Below are 20,313 nucleotides of genomic sequence, written 5' to 3'. Positions count from 1 at the left end.
TTCCAGTGACTCAGCATCAGGTTTTTTTTTTTTTTCACCGATGTCTGATCTCCTAGGAGATTCCCCTGGTTTTATCTTTAAAGCATCTCCAGAATCTAAGCCTTGCTCTCCTCCTCCCCGTCCCCCACCCCCGCCCTGTTGGTCTAAGCCGCCACCATGTCTCACCTGGGTAACTGCACGTGTCTGCTAATGGGACCTCTCTGTCCCCTGAAGTCTGTTGTAAACCCCACATCAGAATGATCCTGTAAGAATGTGAGTCAGTGGTCTCTCATTCCATCTAAGAGAAAAACCTGACTCCCTCCAATGGCCAGTAAGGCTTTGTCTGGTCTGGTTCTCCCTCTGCAAGTCTTGGGTCAAGCACCACCTCCTCTAGGAGTCCTACCCTGACTATCCTGTTTAACATCATCACTCACATTCCTGGCCCCCTTTTCCTGCGTTGTTTTCTGAATTGTTCTGCTAACAAGCCACAGGATTTGTCTATTCCTTATGGGGACTGCCTGTTGCCTTGCAGTAGGATGTATGCTCCTCTGGGGAGGAGACCTTTGCTTCGTCCACTTTGCTTCCTGGGTACTGAGTAGGCACTCTGTGATTATAGCATCTCAGAGCTCCCCAAGGGCTCCTCCTTCCCAGGAGGGTGGCCGCTGGGGCACGAGCTTGGGTACCGCAATTCCTGATCTCTTTCTGCACACTGGCTTCTACCAGGGAGGTTCATTTTGACTCTTGGTTTCTATCTCCTGGCAAACCTCTCAGACCTGCGGTGACCACACACTGAGGTCATTTCAGATGGAAGGAGGCTGACTCTGAATTCCTAATAACTCCACAGGGGATTGCTCTCCAGGAATAGAAGGGAAAGGGGTCAGGATGTAGAAGAGGAAAAGGAAGAAGGAAAGGGAAGCACAGATGTGGACAGATTGCTCCAAGCCAGTGTCCTGTCTGGGGTGGTTTGTGTGTTAGGAAGATGGGGGGCAGCCTGAAGGGCTGCAGATACCCAGTTATGTGTGCTCACACATCTTCTGCCCATAGCAGGGGCAGTCTGGAAAGCGTTCTCATCACTCATATGTATGGACATCTCCAGGGGAAGCTCCTTTTTGTTTTTCAATTAGAGGATAATTGCTTTACAGTGTTGTGTTGGTTTCTGCCATACAGTAATGTGAATCAGCCATAGGTATACATACATCCCCTCCCTCTTGAACCTCCCTCACACCTCCCACCCATTCCCACCTCTCTAGGTTGTCACGAGCTCCCTGTACTATAGAGCAGCTTCCCACTAGCTAGCTATTTGACATATGGTAATTCAGAAAACGAAGATCATGGCATCCGATCCCATTACTTCATGGGAAATAGATGGGGAAACAGTGGAAACAGTGTCAGACTTTATTTTTGGGGGCTCCAAAATCACTGCAGATGGTGACTGCAGCCATGAAATTAAAAGATGCTTACTCCTTGGAAGGAAAGTTATGACCAACCTAGATAGCATATTCAAAAGCAGAGACATTACTTTGCCAACAAAGGCCCATCTAGTCAAGGCTATGGTTTTTCCTGTGGTCATGTATGGATGTGAGAGTTGGACTGCGGAGAAGGCTGAGCGCCAAAGAATTGATGCTTTTGAACTGTGGTGTTGGAGAAGACTCTTGAGAGTCCCTTGGATTGCAAGGAGATCCAACCAGTCCATTCTGAAGGAGATCAGCCCTGGGATTTCTTTGGAAGGAATGATGCTAAAGCTGAAACTCCAGTACTTTGGCCACCTCATGTGAAGAGTTGACTCATTGGAAAAGACTCTGATGCTGGGAGGGATTGAGGGCAGGAGAAGGGGACGACAGAGGATGAGATGGCTGGATGGCATCACTGACTCGATGGGCATGAGTCTGAGTTGGTGACGGACAGGGAGGCCTGGCGTGCTGCGATTCATGGGGTCGCAAAGAGTTGGACACGACTGAGCAACTGAACTGAACTGAACTGAATGAACGTTTTGGTGCTACTCTCTCGATTCGTCCCACCCTCTCTCCTCCTCATGCTTCATCCACAAGTCTGTTCTGTACATCTGTGTCTCTATTCCTGCCCTGCAAATAGGTTCATCAGTACCATTTTTTTCTAGATTCCATACATATGCCTTAATATACAATATTTGTTTTTCTCTCTCTGACTGACTTCAATCTGTATAACAGACTTCGGGTTCATCCACCTCAGTTCAACTGACTCAAATTCATTCCTTTTCATGGAGTAATATTCCACCACATACATGTACCACAACTCTATCCATTTATCTGTTGATGGATGTCTAAGTTGCAGGGGAAGCTCCTTTTAATGGAGAAGCTGGATATTGTGTGAAGGAGCAGACTTTCATGGGAGGTCATGGGAGGGAGTGGGTGTGGGGATGGGGGTAGGGAGGGGGTAGGGGTGGTTCCCCACCCAGAAGGGCAGTCACACTTCCTTGTGTGACCTTGTTTCCTAAGCCTGAAGCTCTGTCTCTTTCTGCCTTTTAGAGCCAATAGAGCTGCCCAGCACGAGCTGGAGAAGGACCTGAGTGACAAGCAGTCGGCTTACAGGATCGACGATAAATGCCACCACCTGCGAAACACGTCGGATGGCGTCAGCTACTTCCGTGGAGTGGAGAGGGTGGATGCCACGTAAGTAGGCACAGGCCGCCTGTGACTTCCACGCCACTGAGTCCATTCTCTCCGTTTTCCAAAGGATGCAGCATACAGGTAAGTTGGAAGCCATGGGAGGACGCAGAAATGTAAGACTCAGCTGCTATGGACAAGTCTTCAGTAAGCTCACGTGTTCTGTGGCCACTTGTATCCTGTGATCTTTTGTAAAAGAATTATTTGTTGTTTATAATCCTAAGTATGAAAATAGCACCTGCTTGAGGCAGAAAACCTAGAAAACACAATTAAGCATAAAGAAAATAAAATGTTACCAGTATATTAGATGCCCTGAATGGGGGGGGTGATAGGAGTAGAAGCTGAAAAATAGCTGAACGTTGAATAATTTATTTCCCCTCTTTGTTAGACTTGCCCTGTCCATGGTTTCTTTGCCAGGCCCCTGGATGCGATCTGGGATGGATGGTCTCTTCTCTGAGAGGACCTGTCTCTCTGCATCTTGATAACCCTGTGTTACCTTTCTTTGTGTGTGTGCTCAATCACTCAGTTCTATCTGACTCTTGCGACCCCATGGACTGTAGCCTGCCAAGCACCTCTGTCCATGGAATTCTCCAGGTAGGAATACTAGAGTGGGTTGCCATGCCCTCCTTCAGGGGATCTTCCTGATCCATGGATTGAACCTGGGTCTCCTGCATTGCAGGCAGATTCTTTACTGTCTGAGCCACCAGGAAGATATCTTAAAAATTCTCATCCTGAGTAAAAGATTTGTAACTGTGTGTGATGCTGGATGTTAGTTAGACTCACTGTGGTGGGCATTTTGCAATATATCCATAAATCAAATCATTATGTTGCACATTGGAAACTGATGTAATGCTACATGTCAATTCGAAGTGTAATTTCTGGGTTATGACATTTGAGAGACTCAGTTCACATTGCTCTCCACCAGGCCTGTAGCAATTCAACATTCCTACCTACAGGATAGGGCTTCCCTGGCGGCTTAGATAGTAAAGAATGCCTGCCAATGCAGGAGATGCAGGATCAACCCTTGAGTCAGGCAGATCCCCTGGAGGAGGAAATGGCAAACCCACTCAAATATTCTTGCCTGGGAAATCCCAAGGACAGAAGAGCCTGGTGGGCTACAGTCCTTGGCGTTGCAAAGAGTCTGACACAACTGAACGACTAACGCATATACCTGCAGGATATGAGCGAATCTGTTTCTAAACATGCTCACTGGAAAATAATTGTTTTCTTAGCTCTTTGCTGTTCTGACAAAGGGTCATTAGCAAGCTGTTTTCAGCAGTACTTCTTTGATTAGTCCTGAGGTTGAATAGTTTTTCGTAACACTTATGGGGCTGGTGAGACACCTTTCTAATGAATGGACATACTCACACCCTTCAGCAATCCTTTCTCCCCCTACCTTGGTAGTGAACTTAATACATGCTGTGGCTTTCCAGAGTAAGCAGTGAAACAAGGAGCAATTAAGACAGGTTTAAAAGGCGCTTTGCTCTGCCGTTTACACTTCATGCAATAAAACCAGAATCAAGTGATTTGGTTTTTGTTTTTTTTTTTTTCCTTTCGCCGGATGGACGATTGCCTGCAGACCGTCTAGGCTGATGCATCATTGTTTCCGTTGTCTGGATCTGTTTCCTTTCTCTTCAGGGTCTCAGTGCCCGAGTCCTGGGCCAAATTTACCGACGACAACATTCTTCGCTCCCAGAGTGAGCGAGCCGCCTCTGCGAAACTGAGAGATGATATCCAAAACGTCCTGGTGGTGACAGCCAATGAGATGTGGAATCAGTTCAACAAGGTGAACTTGGCTTTCACCAACCGCATTGCTGAAACCGCGGATGCGAAAAATAAGATTCAGACTCACCTGGCAAAGGTAAGCCTGGTACTGGGGGGTGGGCCCCACGGCTGACCTAGAGAGACAGGGCAGGGGCCCTGGGACCACAGATCTCCACCATAAGGCACACGACTTCCTGGCCATACAGGCTAAAGAAAATGAGAACCAATAGGAAGCACACCATTTATGTTAGCCAGGTAGCCAGGTGTCAGAATGAAATTGGAATCCACCAGTTTGGGGAGCACAAAGAATGCACTATATCGTGAAAGGCTCCTACTATTTAACAGTTACAAAAATATTATTATTAAAGTTTAATGAATTACTGTATGTAACTAGCAAGTGAATTGGTAGGGATGTTTTCTGTTAAATTATTTCAGCCCCCTTTTTTTTCTGGAATATAAAACCAAACACAGGAAACTATTAGGTGGTTCAAGATGTTTCTGATATTGAACTTTTTAAAGTGCTTTTGTTTTATAAGGACAATAAAATGAAGGATTTAGGCAGAATTCGTGGGTTTCAAGATAAACAAGGAGCTCTTATATTACTTAGTTTCGGGCTTGGAGCTCTTATTATTTCTGTGGATTATGCTGTATATAGTTTTCTGTTTCTCTTTTTAAGAATCTTACACTGTTGGCTGTGTTTCTCTAAGGAGGTACTATTTGATTGAGGTCGCCATTCTTCCCAGGCTGTAAGAATTCACCTTCCCTTCTCACAGTGAATTCTTTGGGCCACAAACATTTGGGCCAGACAGCTTCTACTTCGGAGAAGGGCAGAGAGATGGATGAAAGGTAGTTTTTGTTCCAGGAAGCTTATATTTGTAGAGAAGGTGTGTGTAACTTGAAAAGCTCACACACAATTAAAAACAATAGAAAATTCCAAGTTGTGGTTGCCAAATAGCCAATAAAGAAATTGTTTTCGGGGTTTGGAGAAAGAAGCGAACATTCAGGTGGGGCAGTATCATGAACAAAGCCTCGAGAGGGGGCAGATCAGGGGCTGAGTCAGGTCTGTAAAGAGCCTGGTCTGGCTGTCATGGACAGTGTGTGTCCTGAAAGAGAAGCTTGGAAAACTAGCTGGAGCCAGACCGTGGATCTCACTGATGGGAAGGGTTACGACTCCCTGGGCATCTAAAGGGGAGTGAGAGGTCATCTAGAGGCATGGTCCCCTGGCCAGTGAGAGATCATCTAAAGGCGTTTTAGAAAGTGACAGGATGGAGTCCCTTTGTTCAACAGATTTTTATTTACCGCTGTATTAAGTTTGTTCAGGCTGCCATAACAAAGCACTCAGACAGGGCGGCTTAAACAACAGACGTTTATTTTCTCACAGTCTTGGAGGCTGAAGTCTGAGGTCAAGTTATCAGTAGGGTTGGTTTCTTCTAAGTCCTCTCTCCTAGACTTGTAGATGGTCACTCTCTCCCAGCATCATCACGTGGTCTCCCCTGCATGCATGTCTGTCTCAGTCTCTTCTTTTTATAAGGACACCAGTCGGACTAGATTAGGACCAACCCTAATGACCTCATTTTAACTTCATTACCTCTTCAAGGGCTTCCCAGGTGGGGAGGGATTCAGGTTTAGGTAACTGGGGCAACCCTTTTCTAAGGCAAAATGAATATAAATTTGGGCTTACCAGACTGCCAGCGCTCCTCCCTTCCATGGAGACACCCCAAAGCTTGACCTTGACTTGCTTCAAGGCAAATCCTCCATTGGCAGGAAAACCTCTTTAAGATTAGTGAGAAGAGACAGCAGGAAGATAAAGACTTAAGGGCATACAAATTTGGGAGGGAAGTGGGTGCCCTCAAAGTTCCTGGCCCCCCTTTTCTCTGGGTCACGTACAAATGTGCACTAGTCAATGTCTAACAGCCCGTGATCTGGGGAAAGGAGGACAGCGAGCTTGGGTTTGCAGCATTTGCCCATTTCTGTGGTGTCAGTGTTCACATGCCACGTCTGGAGGATGCTCTCTGGAGGGTGCGAGCAGGTGCCGTACCTCCCACCACAGGTCCCAGATGGCGCTGAAAGGAGGAGGCCCCCAGAGAACCCCTGTTCCCAGCAGAGGACAAGTCTGGGTCCCAGCTGCACAGGGTGGGAAGCAGGTTGTTGGTGGCTCGGCACCAAAGCCTCAGGCATTTGCTTCTCTTGGTACAGACTCTGCAGGAGATTTTCCAGACAGAGATGACTATTGAATCCATCAAGAAGGCCATCGTGGAGAAGTCTGCCTTCCTGAAGGTGGCTCAGACCCGTCTGGACGAGCGGACCAGGAGACCCAACATAGAACTGTGCAGAGACATGGCTCAGCTGCGGTGAGTGGGTGGCAAAAGGTGGGGAGGACCAGGCTGGGGTCATGGTGATGGTGGGGGGCGCCTCCTGGGTCTGCTTGGGCTCTTCTGGGGAAGCCCCCAGCCTGCCTGCAGCTCTGAGCTGCTTTCAAAGGCGTGTCTGCCAACTCGGGGATGTGGGGGAACCTAGTGATGGTCGTGGTGCCGCAGACTTTTTTGTTGTCATTGTTGTTCAGTCACTAAATCGTGTCCGACTTTCTGTGACCCTATGAACTGCAGCATGGCAGGCATCCCTGTCCCTCACCATCTCCTGGAGGTTTCAAGTTCATGTCCATTGAATTGGTGATGCTATCCAACCAGCTTGTCCTTTGCTACCCTCTTCTCCTTTTGCCTTCAATGTTTCCCAACATCAGGATGTTTACCAGTGAGTTGGCTGTTTACATCAGGTGGCCCAAGTGTTGGAGATTCAGCTTCAGTATCAGTCCTTCCAATGAGTATTCAGGGTTGATTTCCCTTAGGGTTGACTGATTTGATCTCCTTGCAGTCCAAGGGACTCTCAAGAGTCCTCTACAATACCACAATTCAAAAGCATCAATGCTTCAGTGTCTAGCCTTCTTTATGGTCCAACTCTTATATCCATACATGACTACTTGAAAGACCACAGCTTTGACAGGAGCCTTCTTTAAAGTGTCAGTAATGGTGTTAGTATTTGCAGCTTGAGATGATGATAAGTTCTCGAAGTGTAGAAGTTGGTGATGGATGCACAAGATTGTGAGGGTACTAATGCCGCAAACTTAAGAGCTGGGATGGTAAATTCTGTGTTATGTATATTTTACCATGGATAGAGAAAAAAGGAAATGACATCAACGCTACATACAAGAAAAGTGTTAACAAACATTTAGCCTCCTTCAGCAGATGGAGGACGTGCTGGGTTCCTTTACATCTGCCTAGAGTCTCTGGGGTTTCCAGATTCCTGTCTTGGAAGCAGCTCAGAGGTTGGCCACTATGAGCTTCTCAGTCCCCCGGACTCATAAGAAAAGGGACTTTGGGCACCAGCTCCCCAGACCCCATCTGTCTGCTCTCACCGCTGCTCTCTTTCACCACTTTGGGGAGCTAATACCTGCCCTGGTCCTTCAGAGCATCCTTAGGATTCCCTAAACCTCAACAGCTCATCTCAGCTCATTTCAGTTTGTTCTTGTTCTCAGTAGAACTTGAAAGCAGCTGGTCTTCATCAAGCATCTCCCACATGTGCCCGGACACTAGGTATATTTTATTCTTATCATTTTAACTTGGAAGATTCCTTTTAGATGGCCTCATGTGGACTTGGCCACCCTCACCCCCATTCTGGCTTTATTTCTAATTTCTCAGTACCAGTCTGTCTGCCTCTTTCTGGATTTCATTATGGCTCTTCTTAGGTCTTGAAACAATTTGTGTAGAAGCAAGTCAAATTTATAGCAACTGGAGGAGCGATGGGGCAGCACTTGAACTTGTGCAGAGGGGAGAGGCCACTGGCCTTGTCATCTGCCCTGCTCCATGATAGAGTTCCCTTCTATCTAGGGACAAAAGGACTCTGAGCTCTTACCCAGGGAACAAGCAGGAGGGTGAGGCTGTGTGTTCCCCGGAGCGAAGGAAAGGGGGCGGGTCTTTTTTATTTTTTAATTGAAGGATAATTGCTTTATAGAATTTTGTTGTTTTCTGTCAAACATCGATGTGAATCAGCCGTAGGTATACATATGTCCAATGTGGGGGGGGGCAGTTTTGTGAGGCCGGAAATGATGAAGATGATAAAGGTGGTGATGCTGACAATCACCATGAAAAGTGTTAGTCACCCAGTCAAGTCCGACTCTTTGCAACCCCCTGGACTGTAGCCCACCAGGCTCCTCTGTCCATGGAATTCTCCAGACAAGAATACTTGAGTGAGTCGCCATTTCTTTCTCCAGGGGATCTTCCCGACCCGGGGATTGAACCCAGGTCTCCTGCATTGCAGGCAGGTACTTTACTGTCTGAGCCACCAGGGAAGCCTGACAATCACCAGGGCCATTGTCATTTATTGATCTTATTCTGTGCTGGGCGCTGTCCTGCACACTTTACCTCCTGCATGATCTTCACCTTATAAATAGGGAAACTGAGGCAGACGTGAGCTGAGTGACGTGGCCTGGCTGGCACCTGCTGGAAGGATAGTTAGAATCCTTGTCTGTCTGCTGCTGAGCTCCGTTCAGCCAACCCAGCGATTTGCTTCTGCTTCTCTTTCATTGGGTGGGGCCCCTGGCACCCCCAGTCCTAGGCCTGAGCTCCTCTGGCTTCTGGATTGCCATGGGATATCTTAGCCGAGCACAGGCTACATCTGGCTCTCGGAGAAGATGATGAACCTGAGGCTCACAGAGGAAGCATCACTGCAGAGCCCCCTCCACGGGCAGCACGCATGTTGTCTGTATTGGATACTGAGAGATGGGCTCTAGACCACATGCCACTGGCTTTCATCTCCTGCAGCAGCTGCCTTTCTCTCAGTGGAGGTGTCGTCTGGCCATCCCTTGGAGGAGGCCACCCACCCAGGCCACCTTTATCCAAGTGGGTTCCACAGAACCCCGACTCACATACAGCCCATCTCAGAGGATAAGTGGGCCTCCACTCTGGAGGCAGCCAGTCGGAAGTGTCTGCTTATTACAGGAACCTGGTAGTGAGTGGGGTCACACCCATTTGGCCAGTAGATCATGAATTGTGGTTTTATGCAAATATTATTAGGAAAAGCTGAGCTGCAGTTTCATGCTCCGACAATTTCTGCAAAGTCATCGAAACAGAGGCGGGGCGAGAGAAATTGTCCAGGCTGCCATCAGACCAGCCAGGGTTGCTTTCTAGAAGGGCTTGGGTCATGGTCAAATTTGACTTTGCAGTTATCAGACAGTGAGGTGTTTACAGCCACTTCTAAGATGCTGAATGCATTTTCCTCTTTTCTTGCCCTTCCTGGCTGAGCAGAATTTGCTTTTTTTTTTTTTTTCCTTTACTTCCTGGCGACCCTGCCATGTGTCTATTTCCTCTGCTCCTTTACCAACTTCAGGACAAAACCTGCTTTTGTTTCCATAAAGATTTCTTGTTAAAATATCGTTGCCAAAAATATGGTCCTAGAGGAACAACTGTGGAATTGAGGATGATTATTGAGGGAGGGGATTATTTTTCTTTTTCATCGAGCATTCTGAAAGCAGCCTTTGGCTGTCTGGGTGAAGAAAACATAAGAACCGTGAACTCAGGGGAGTAGGGACAGAGAAGAAGTGCTGTTTTCATTTCAACACTTTGCTTTGCATTTGAAGTTTTTCTAAATGGGTTCTTTCAAGAGCAATTCTAAACATTCTTGGCATCCTTGGTGGCAGGCCAGACCAGGCTCTGCTGTACTTCATCTTGATTTTTTTTTTTTTTCAAACGATGGTAGTTTTATTTGTATTTGAATGCAAACTGTTTTTCAGTTCTGTGATTTCCCCCAGAAGGAGTGGTTCCAGCGGAATGGCTCTCTGCCATCTGCCAAAAAAATAAGGAAACTGAGAGGGGAACGTGGCCTTGAAAGAGGAGGAAAAATGTATTTGTAATGGCGCAAGTTGAGAGAGGCGTAATACCTCTGCGCTGCCTTCACACAGCAATAGGGAAACAAGGATGCTAGCTGCCTGCATTCTAAGTATCTTTTTAAGAAATTGTATTCCTTTTAAGAAATTGATATTTTAATGTGTCTTTCTTCAGAAGATCTCTCACAGATAAATTTCCCACTAGACTAACATATTTGGCTTGGAGGAGTAAAGACTCATATAATCCTGCTCCATCCCTACCTTCGGGTTCAGAGTTCCTTTTGAAGCAGTGAAAACAGTTCAGTGAAGGATGCGAGACGAGAAGCAGGCCGGTGTGATTATAAACAACGGGCCCTCGTAAATCCTACCACCAGCCCTATCCAACAGTCTCTCTGAAGACCTGTTTCTTTGCTAGTGGTATTGTAAACCCTGGGATCTTCAAAAAATAACTTAACTTTTAAAATCCAACTTGACCTTAACAACAGCAACAAAATATGCTTTTAGCTCTGTTCTCAGATGCTGCATTTACTGATTTTAGACCAAAGGAAACTTTGGCACAAAAGTTTAATTCCTCCCCTCCCCCTTGCAACATAAGAAAACAGGTTAGGTTCTCAGATGAAGTCATGGTGTGGGTGTGCACAGGCTTGTCGTTGCCTCCATGAGCCTTTTGGGGGTGCTTTGCAGTGACCCCAACCTTGGGATGGCTGCAAGAGGCTCCCAAATAGCTTAATGTTTTCAACCAACATTATATTCTGAGTCTCTTTCCCCATGTGCATGCATGCTCAGTCACTTCAGTCATGTCCAACTCTTTGGGACCCCATGGACCGTAGCCCGACATGCGCCTCTGTCCATAGGTTTCTAGACAAGGGTTGCCATGCCCTCCTCCAGGGAATCTTCCCGACCCAGGGATAGAACCCACGTCTCCTGCATTGCAAGCTGATTCTTTACCCACTGAGCCACCAGGGAATCCCAAGGCAAGAACAAATTCTTTTGTAAAAGGTATGACTGTGTAGTACCCCATCATCCAGCTATGGTGTCTGTTATCATCAGACATTGATGTTATTTCTTCTTGTTCTCACTTAATATTATTCAACACAAGTTAACACAATGAAGAAATCATTCTTTTATCCTTCTATGTCAAACTTTTCACTTTGTTCAAATTCATGAGTAGGAGAGAGTGCAGAGGCCAACTTCCCTGCTCTCTGCTTCTGGATGCTGAGCGGGTCGGGCAGGAAATGGGACCCAGTTCTTTATTATGGTTGTCAAGTCCCCTGATTTCCTTCCATCTTCCTGGATGACCGTGCTGTGTATAAACATGGATATGTGCCTGCAGGGAGGGCAGTTCATCAGTCCCTGGGGTGTTTAGTTTCTTCAACTGTAAAACAAGGAAACGTGGCTTAATGACCTCTCACATTTATTTTTCAGTTGCAAAGTTCTGTGGAGCTATAAGATGGCCTTGGTATAACGATTTAAACATGGTCTAAATATTCTTCTATGATCATGAGATCATTTTCTAGCTCCAGGGATGTCCCCATCCTATTTGTTTACTGTCACTCTTCTCTTTAGATTATGGTACATTTTAGTTAATTTCATGCACTCCAGTCTCCTGATAAATGAACCTCCAAATAAGGAAAACTAGCTTTTAATCGCTGGTCAAAATTTGATGAATTTGGAGTTGGTGTTTTCACTGGCTTCCCAGGTGGCTCGGTGGTAAAGAATCCGTCTGCCAATTCAGGAGACACAGGAGATATGGGTTTGATCCCTGGGTTGGGAAGATCCCCTGGAGGAGGAAATGGCAAACCACTCCAGTATTCTTGCCTGAAAAATTCCATGGACAGAGGAGCCTGGTGGGCTACAGTTCATGGAGTCACAGAGTTAGACACAACGGAGTGACTGAGCGTGCATGCATGTATATATATATATATATATATATATATATATATATATACACATACACTAATGCAGTCAATAAATTAATTATCATTATTATTGTCATTTTGTAACCTGTTTCATATTCTTTCTCTTGACTGACCATGTGGTCATATCCTTTGGATACTATTGGCCAGGTCAGACTGTAAAGGAGTCCTTGCTTAATTGTTCTTTGGGAAGAGAAAAGGCTTCTAAATATAAATACAATAGAAGAAATCACAAAGACATCTTACTAAAAATTGAAATCTTACTTTTAACAAAAATATCATAAGCTGATTAAAAGTCAAAAACAAATTGGGGAAAACACTTGCCAAATTGTTTTTGCAGAATTGCAAATGCCCAATAGACATTGAAGAAAGGTTCACTGATAATTAAAGAAATGAAAATGAAAACAATGTGGATTAAAATAATTTGAGAGGGAGATGCTAGATTTTTTTTTAATATAAAATCATGCCTTTTTTCCTTTCAGTCTTAAGGAAAATGTTTCATGTTTTTCATCAGCAGCACAATCAGAACTGCAACTTGTTTCATGGCTCACGTAGCTGATTTCATGCATTGTCATTTTCATGTTCTCTTGGGTTTTGACATTTCCTCCTGGTCTCATGCAACTGCGCACCGATACTGTTTCCCGTGTGACGTGAAGTAGTTTCTGAGGTTGGGGTGACCGGTGGGAATGCAGTAAGCACACACGCCCCCGGTGGAGCAATGACCAGCCTGACCTCTGCTAACCTAACGGGCGCCTCTTCCCCACGCAGGCTGGTGAACGAGGTGTACGAGGTGGACGACACCATCCAGACCCTGCAGCAGCGCCTGAGGGACGCGGAGGACACGCTGCAGTCGCTGGCCCACACGAAGGCCACGCTGGAGCACGACCTGGCAGTCAAGGCCAACTCCCTGTACATCGACCAGGACAAGTGCATGAGCATGCGCAGAAGCTTCCCCAGCACCCTGCGCCTGGTGGGCTTCTGTTAGGTGCTCTCCCCGGACCAGATGTGGCGCTCCCGGGACCAGGCGGGACCAGGGCCCTGCGCCTGCGCTTATGCAAGGGATGATCTGCTCACTTATTAAAGGATCGTATTTATAGATACGTACTGGGGTCCTGTCTTGGAGAACCCTTTCTTTGCATCCAAACCTTCATTCTCTAGATTTACTAGGCTTCTGAGCTAGATAAATACAATGTAACAGACTAGGTAAGAACATTTATTTGTATTATTCCTCTTATTCTGTGTAACATGAATGGGCTGGAAAGGAGAAGTGTATTTCCTCTGAGGCGTGGGGACAGAGATCCTGTCCTGGCAGGTGGGTTTTGAGAGAAGGAGAAAGGTTTCTGGGAAGGTGGTTGTCCGGGTTCTTGGAGCAAAAAGGAAGCTGGAAAAACAGAGTGCCTTTGGACAATAGTAAGGGGACAGTTGGCTGTGATTCCTAATGGAGGGCGTGTATGAAGAAATAGGATGGGTGAGACGCCTGGAAATGTTGGGGGAGGGTTTCAGTTCCATGTCGATTGGGGGAACAGTGGACATCTCTGGGTGGGGACATGTCCTTGTGAAAGCCATGACTGGGGAAGGAGAGTCTTGAATTAGAGAGATGGCCGTGGAAACCAAGAGGGGAGAAACGCCAGACATGGTGCAATGAATCAGCAGGACTTGCTCACCTCACTTGTGAGTGCAGAGCGTCCAAAAAGGTGACAAAAAGGTGCTGATGCTGGATGGACCAGTAAATGGGACATCACTTACATTGTAGGAGGTCCTGCCTTATCTCAAGGGTTGTGTATTTTTTAAAAAAACTTTTTGTGTATTACAAATGAAAAACATTTGCTGAATACCTGTTTTGGAAAATAGGGAACACACACACACAGAACCCCTGAAAATTGCTTTATTTTCATAACACCCAGAAATAATCACTGAAGCTTGTTAGCATTTTATGGTACGTGTTTCCAGTCCTTTTTCTATTACAATATATGTACATATAAAATTTATTTGCATATATAGGTAATATGCAATGTTTATGTTTATTTACAAATATGTATAATATGTAATGCTTGTATTTAAATACATGATTAATAACATTTTGGATGATGCTGCTGATTGGTAATCTCATTTCCTTATTCAAATGGGTTTCTGTCATTAGCTGTTAATACACAGCATCATTTTTTAAAACCTTGCCTCAGTGTCTGTAAAAACAATGAATACCACTCGTGGAAATGTCAGAAAACACAGACAAGGGATAACAGAATATTTCCCTTTCTATGGCTGATTTATTTCACTATGTTATCACTTATATGTGGAATCTGAAAAATAAGACAAACAATGAAATTAATAAAACACAAACAGACTCACAGAGAATAAACTAGTGGTTACAAGTGGGCAAAGGCGGGGGGAGGAGCAAGAGAAGGGTAGGGGATTAAGAGGTACAAACTATTATGTATAAAATCCATAAGCACAGGGAAATACCGCCTTTATGTTGTAACTTTAAAGGGATTATAATCTGTAAAAATACTGAATCACTGTCATACACCTGACTCTAATATAATTCTGTAGGTCAACTATACTTTGATAAAAAAGAGAAAGTACAAATGAGCAAAAGAGAAAAATAAAAACCTCCAATTACTTTTAAACTAACTAGATGTTTTGATATACATATATTTTATTTCTGTGATTTTGTGCACATTTTCCATTCAGAAATGGAATTCCCAATAAAGGAGCCCTTATAAAGCTGAAACTTATTATGCGACTGACTCCATCCCCAGAGCCTGCTCACCTCAACTCATTTATGCTTTTTCCACTTGAAAATGTATACTCTTTCCATGTCATTTAATCCCTTTCCACAGCATCATTTTGATGGCTTTTTAATATTCCATTGTCTTGAGTTTTTAGAACGCTTTATGTCCTATCCCCCATTACTGGATATTTTTATTGTGGCTGACTCTTCTTTTTTAGTTTATTTTTTAATAACTATTTTTTTTTTTCTCTTTTCGTTCCACTGTGCAGCTTGTGGGATCTTAGTTCCCTGACTAGGGATGGGATTGAACCTGTGCCCTTGGCAGTGAAAACATGGAGTCCTAAACCCCTGGACCTCCAGGGAATTCCTCTTTATAAAAAGGAACTTTTCTTTATAAAAAGGTAGCCATGACTGAATCTTGTTAGTGAAATGTCTGCAAAGTTGCAAACATCTTTAATATTTCCCTTAAGTTCCTAGATATGTAATCATTACATCAGAACTCAGGCACACATTGGGAAAGGCTTTTACGGTATTTTGTCAAATGGCGTTCCTGAGAGAATGTGTTACTTAGCATCCCTACCACCAGCGCATGAGAGGGCCTGACTTTCTGCATCTTTCCCATCACAGGAAAGTGCTTCTATTGCTTTCACATCTCATCTTTGGAAAATGATGACGTAGGACATTGTTTACTGGATCCTTGACTTTCTTTGGTCAATTGCTTGTCCTTGTTATTTGCCTGTTTCCCCCAAGGATTTATCTTTTCTTCATTTGTTTTTAAGAGTTCCCTGTATATCCTGTGACACACATTTTCATCCTACGTGCTGAACATATTTTCTTTTGGCTGCACTTGCTCCGCGGTTTGTAGGGTCTTAGAACCTGGGCCCCAGGCAGTGAAAATGCTGAGTCCTAACCACTGGACCACCAGAGAATTCCCAAGAATATATAGTCTTTTTTAAAAAACTTTAAACTTTTTACTTTGTATTGGAGTATAGGTGATTAACAATGTTGTGGTAGTTTCAGGTGAACAGCGAAGAGACTTAGCCATATACATACAGAACATACATTCTTTATATGCCTCTTGTGTTTACATTTTGCTTATAGTTTTTAATGTTCAGAGGGTGAACTGTGTAGATGTCTCCATTATGATTTATTTCTTTGGAATTACACCAAGAAAGCTCTTTCTCACCGCAGGATTATTTACTTATAATTTCTTCTAATTCAGTTCATGACTTCTTAAGTTTCACTTAACCATCTGGAATTCAATTTGATATGATGTAGAGAGCATGCTAGCTTTGAATCCTTTGATCTAGAAACTCTGAAATGGGAAGATGAAATTACGGGGGGTGGGGGTTGGGGAAGGACGTCTCTTCTCTCCTGTTTCTCGCTACTTGCGTCTTGCATGCCCATCTCTCTCTCTCATTAGCATCTTTTCCTGCCTGAGTTCTTTCTGCTCTGTCCTAACCGCTGTCTACTAACCCCAAGTCTATTTCTCTCTCTCTCTCTGTTTCCTAAAGTTTTTCCTCCAGCAATTCTTGGTTTAGTCAACCTCACAAAACGTCTCAAAATGCTAGTAGGATTGACATAAACATGATAAGCTTGTCCTCGTGTTATTTTCGTAGTCCCAGTATATCATTTTAGACATCAAATTGTAGGTTTCATCATCCTTCTTTTGCTTCTAATGGAAACAAAGATATATACGTGCCACCAAACACTTAGCAATTAGAGTAATCAAGTGTTGGTGGTCATCATTTTTAGACAATGGTGAGAAAAAACATAAATTCCACATGTCTCTTATTTGTTGTGTGTTTCGGGAAAAGTCTTGCCTACTTTTTCCATGAATTATAATTTGTTGTATTTTTTTGAGGAATGTGTGAATATGGAGTCCTTTTACTTAAACATATGTTCCCAGGATTACAAGAATGTGATGGGAAGAAGACGCAGTTCAGACATAGGAAAAGGCTAGTTTTCTTGTTATTTTGGTAAAGTGTGGGCAAGGCAAAATTCCACAAATAAACATTTGGTTTCTGGTCTAAATGTCACAACTACTTCACCAGGGCAAATATTCAAACACAAGGACCCACGAACAGCCAAGACTCACAGAGCGTGATCTTGTGTAAGAATCCCAGGTCTGCAAATATCAACACGTGATCTGGCCTCGTGTCCTCAGGCTCAAACTGTCTTTAATATTATGTGGCTTTAAGAAAGGCTGTGGAATGTTAAAGGCTTCCACCCAGCCAAGCATCATTCCGATTTAGAAATGTGTGTGACTGCCCCTAAATAGCCAAGTCACCTATAATTTTAGTAATTTCCTTTTATGTCCCTGGAGAGTGTTGTCATAAACACCTCGCTGGGCATTTTTGAGTCTTGAGTTCATGCTGTAAATAGCTGATGTGGGGTCTAGTGCTCAGTTATAATTTTTGTTTTGCCCTGAAAACGGGGCTGGAGTCCTTCCTTTTGTGTGTGGGGCTGACCCAGTGCAGGAGGAGGTGGAATGGTTCTCACTGATGTGTCCCCTTTGACCTTGTCAGTGTCCACTCCTCTAGCCCTGGCCCTTCAGCTGTTCCTAGTGGTGCTAGACCCAGCATTGTTGAGATTACGCACCCAGCATTCTACGCAGGGTGCCATGATGGTATTTCCTGAACCCTATACCTTCATGCATTCATGGGGAAAAGAGACAATACTTCATCTCTTCTCCAGGGGTGGGAAGTCTATCTGATCTTGAGGACCAGCTCTAGACCACAGTTGTGCTTACTCAGAATGTTGAGAAGGATTCTGGGGCCATGTGTGTGTTCACACAGGTAAGAATCTAGACGTCGGAAGGGGAGTCTAACCTGCAGGGGCCCAGGATGAAGAAGCAGCAGCACAGACTCTGCAGCCTCTGCTCTAACACTTCTGACTTCTCCCTCAACCCAGATCTTTCTCTTCTGACATCAGAAGGATTCTGTTTTGTGATTGATGGCTGGTTCCCTGGGGACCCTGCTGTTCACTCATTTTGCTGGAAGCTAATAGAAGACCCTTTCTGCTGCCAACTCTTTCCTTTTAGCAAAGAGCTTCTAAAGAGCTCATCAAGACCAAAAAGCAGCTCCAGTGACACCATGGTAGAGTGAGGAGGGAACTCTGACTGTTTAGAATAAATTAGACATTATCAAAGCTTGTGGTGGTTTAAAGAAAATTATTTTAAGACCGATGTATTATTTTTCCCAACAGATATTCATGAGGATATAATATTTTGAACAATCAATCTCATCAATATTAGTGAATTAATTTTGCCAAAATATTGCAAAGTCCTAGATCTAAACTTCTTTGAGTATATCTTTAAATAGAATTTAAGAACCATATCTGAGTGTATACTCTGTTTTACAGATAGAAGGAAAAAATCTCAAACAGCTTGACAGAAGGTACTCAGTTCTAGGAATCAAGCTCTTCTAGCATCCTGTTGGCAATAGCCATTGATACTGATGGACTGTAGAACTGCCCTCCATGTGCCTGTGTCTTTGACAGCATGTTTTTCCTTAAGAGTGTTCAGTTGCAAATGGAAAACGATTGTGTTTTGTGACACCGGCATTTTAGTGCTAGTTAACTAAAATAGGTTCTTTCCCGTATGTGTGCATTTTGGACTGTCTTCTTGAGCTGGAGTTATAGCAACAGAAATAGCTAACTTCCTCTAGACAGAAAAGAGAATTTAGAAGTAGGTCCCTCCCTTTCTCACTTTGGTTTGGTTTCTGTTCATCTTATCTTGAGGATTTTAAGACCCTTAGCTAAGGACACATTTTTCTTTGTTTGCAAGGAGCTGAGGATACACAGGAATGTATTAATAAAATGGGTACTAAGCAGTGCGGAATAGCAGTGTTAGGGAATGTAGAAAGGGCTCTAATTATGAAATTTAGAGATGAGGAGTCAACAAAAACCTCAAACCTACTGATGCAGAGCTACCTAGGGAGAATTTCAAGAGTCATTTGAGTTCTGGTTGGTCAGATGAGTAATTACCTTCTTAGAGAAGTTTTGAGATGTGTTTATTGTTCAAGAAAAGAAACAAGGTACAAAAATTTCATGGTCTAAAGGTATTGAAATCATAGAGTCTGTTCTCTTATCACTGTGGAATTATGTTAGAAATCAATAGCAAAAGTTCAATAGCTAAGTTGAAGATCTCTCAGTAAGTGGCACATTGCACTTGCAAAAAAAGAAAATATGTGGGTTATTTGCAGTTCATTCTTTATTCATTCACTGAATCAATAGATTTCTACTGAGTTCCTTCCATGTGTTTGTGCTTATTGCGCTCTGGAAATAAGACAGTAAACAAGATTGACATGGTCTTTGCCCTCATGGAGGTGACAGCCCAGTGAATTTGACGGGCCACCCAATCAAATTTAAGAATTAAGAACCCTTAGTTCTTAACAAAGAACTAAGCTAATTATGACAATTTATGAGAGGGATTGAACCTTGGGAGGCTGTCTTGAAATTGTGACATTTAAGCAACTATCTGAAAGGGACAGGATCAATGTGCAATGTGCTGGGGGTGGGAGAGCCCACAGTGGTACAGAGAAGTGCATTTTCAAAGACCCCGAACATTTGAGGAGCTTCATACAGGGCTTCTCTGGTGACTCAGACAGTAAACAATCTTCCTGCAATGCAGGAGACCCGGGTTTGATCCCTGGATCAGGAAGAAGCCCTGGAGAAGGGCATGGCAACCCACTCCAGTATTCTTGCCTAGAGAATCCCAGGGACAGAGGAGCCTGGTGGGCTATATAGTCCATGGGATCACAGAGTCAGACGTGACTGAGTGACAGCACTAACATAAGAGAGTTACAAATGGGCAGGGCTGGCTTCATAGGCACAAGACCTGCACAGTCACTCAAGGCCCTGGACCCAGGGGAGCTCATGCTTGGGCCAGTGCTCTGCTGTCACCATCTTGAAATTCTTAATAATTTTTGAACAAGGCGCCCTGCATTTTCATAGGTGGTCCTGGCTGTGGGAGTTTGATCTTGACCCTACTTGTGATGTGTAACCATTGGAGGGTGTGACTCAAGGAGGGTCATCGTCTCAATTCCTGAAGGATGCTCTGGTTGTGATGTGAAGACTGGAGGGGAGTGGTGTCATGGTTGTTGCCCTTTAGAAACTTACAGTACAGCAGGTACAACAGAACCTGGCCAAGGGGTGTCCTTTGAAGAGGATCCTGAGAATTGAACAGAGGGTTAATAGGTTAACAGGACATTTCTGAGTTGGGAAAGGTATCATTTCTCATATGTGTCCTCCCAGTCTTCTTTTCTCTGGGCTAAACACCATGTTTTTGCCTCTCAACTCAAGCTCAATTTCTTTCTTTTCTTTTTTTACTCAGAGAAAGATGTATTAAAAGCCATTTTTGAACTCTAAAGTACCATACAAATAAAAGGTACTGTTATTATG

General features: G+C 44.2%; 1 protein-coding gene across 1 annotated transcript in view; it reads left to right on the top strand.

The window, feature by feature from the left end:
• TEKT3 (tektin 3) overlaps positions 1 to 14,806 on the top strand; it is a 34,656-nt gene extending 19,850 nt beyond the window's left edge. Inside the window, exons 5-8 of the mRNA XM_027518539.1 lie at positions 2,484 to 2,627; positions 4,260 to 4,482; positions 6,582 to 6,736; positions 12,948 to 14,806. Coding sequence (XP_027374340.1) covers positions 2,484 to 2,627; positions 4,260 to 4,482; positions 6,582 to 6,736; positions 12,948 to 13,164 — 739 coding nt within the window. The 3' untranslated portion in view covers positions 13,165 to 14,806. The remainder of the gene's footprint in view (positions 1 to 2,483; positions 2,628 to 4,259; positions 4,483 to 6,581; positions 6,737 to 12,947) is intronic.
• The last annotated feature ends 5,507 nt before the right edge of the window (positions 14,807 to 20,313 follow it).

The sequence above is a fragment of the Bos indicus x Bos taurus genome, chromosome 19 (assembly GCF_003369695.1).
Source record: "Bos indicus x Bos taurus breed Angus x Brahman F1 hybrid chromosome 19, Bos_hybrid_MaternalHap_v2.0, whole genome shotgun sequence".
Taxonomy (NCBI): domain Eukaryota; kingdom Metazoa; phylum Chordata; class Mammalia; order Artiodactyla; family Bovidae; genus Bos; species Bos indicus x Bos taurus.
This window is presented reverse-complemented; position numbering and strand designations above follow the sequence as displayed.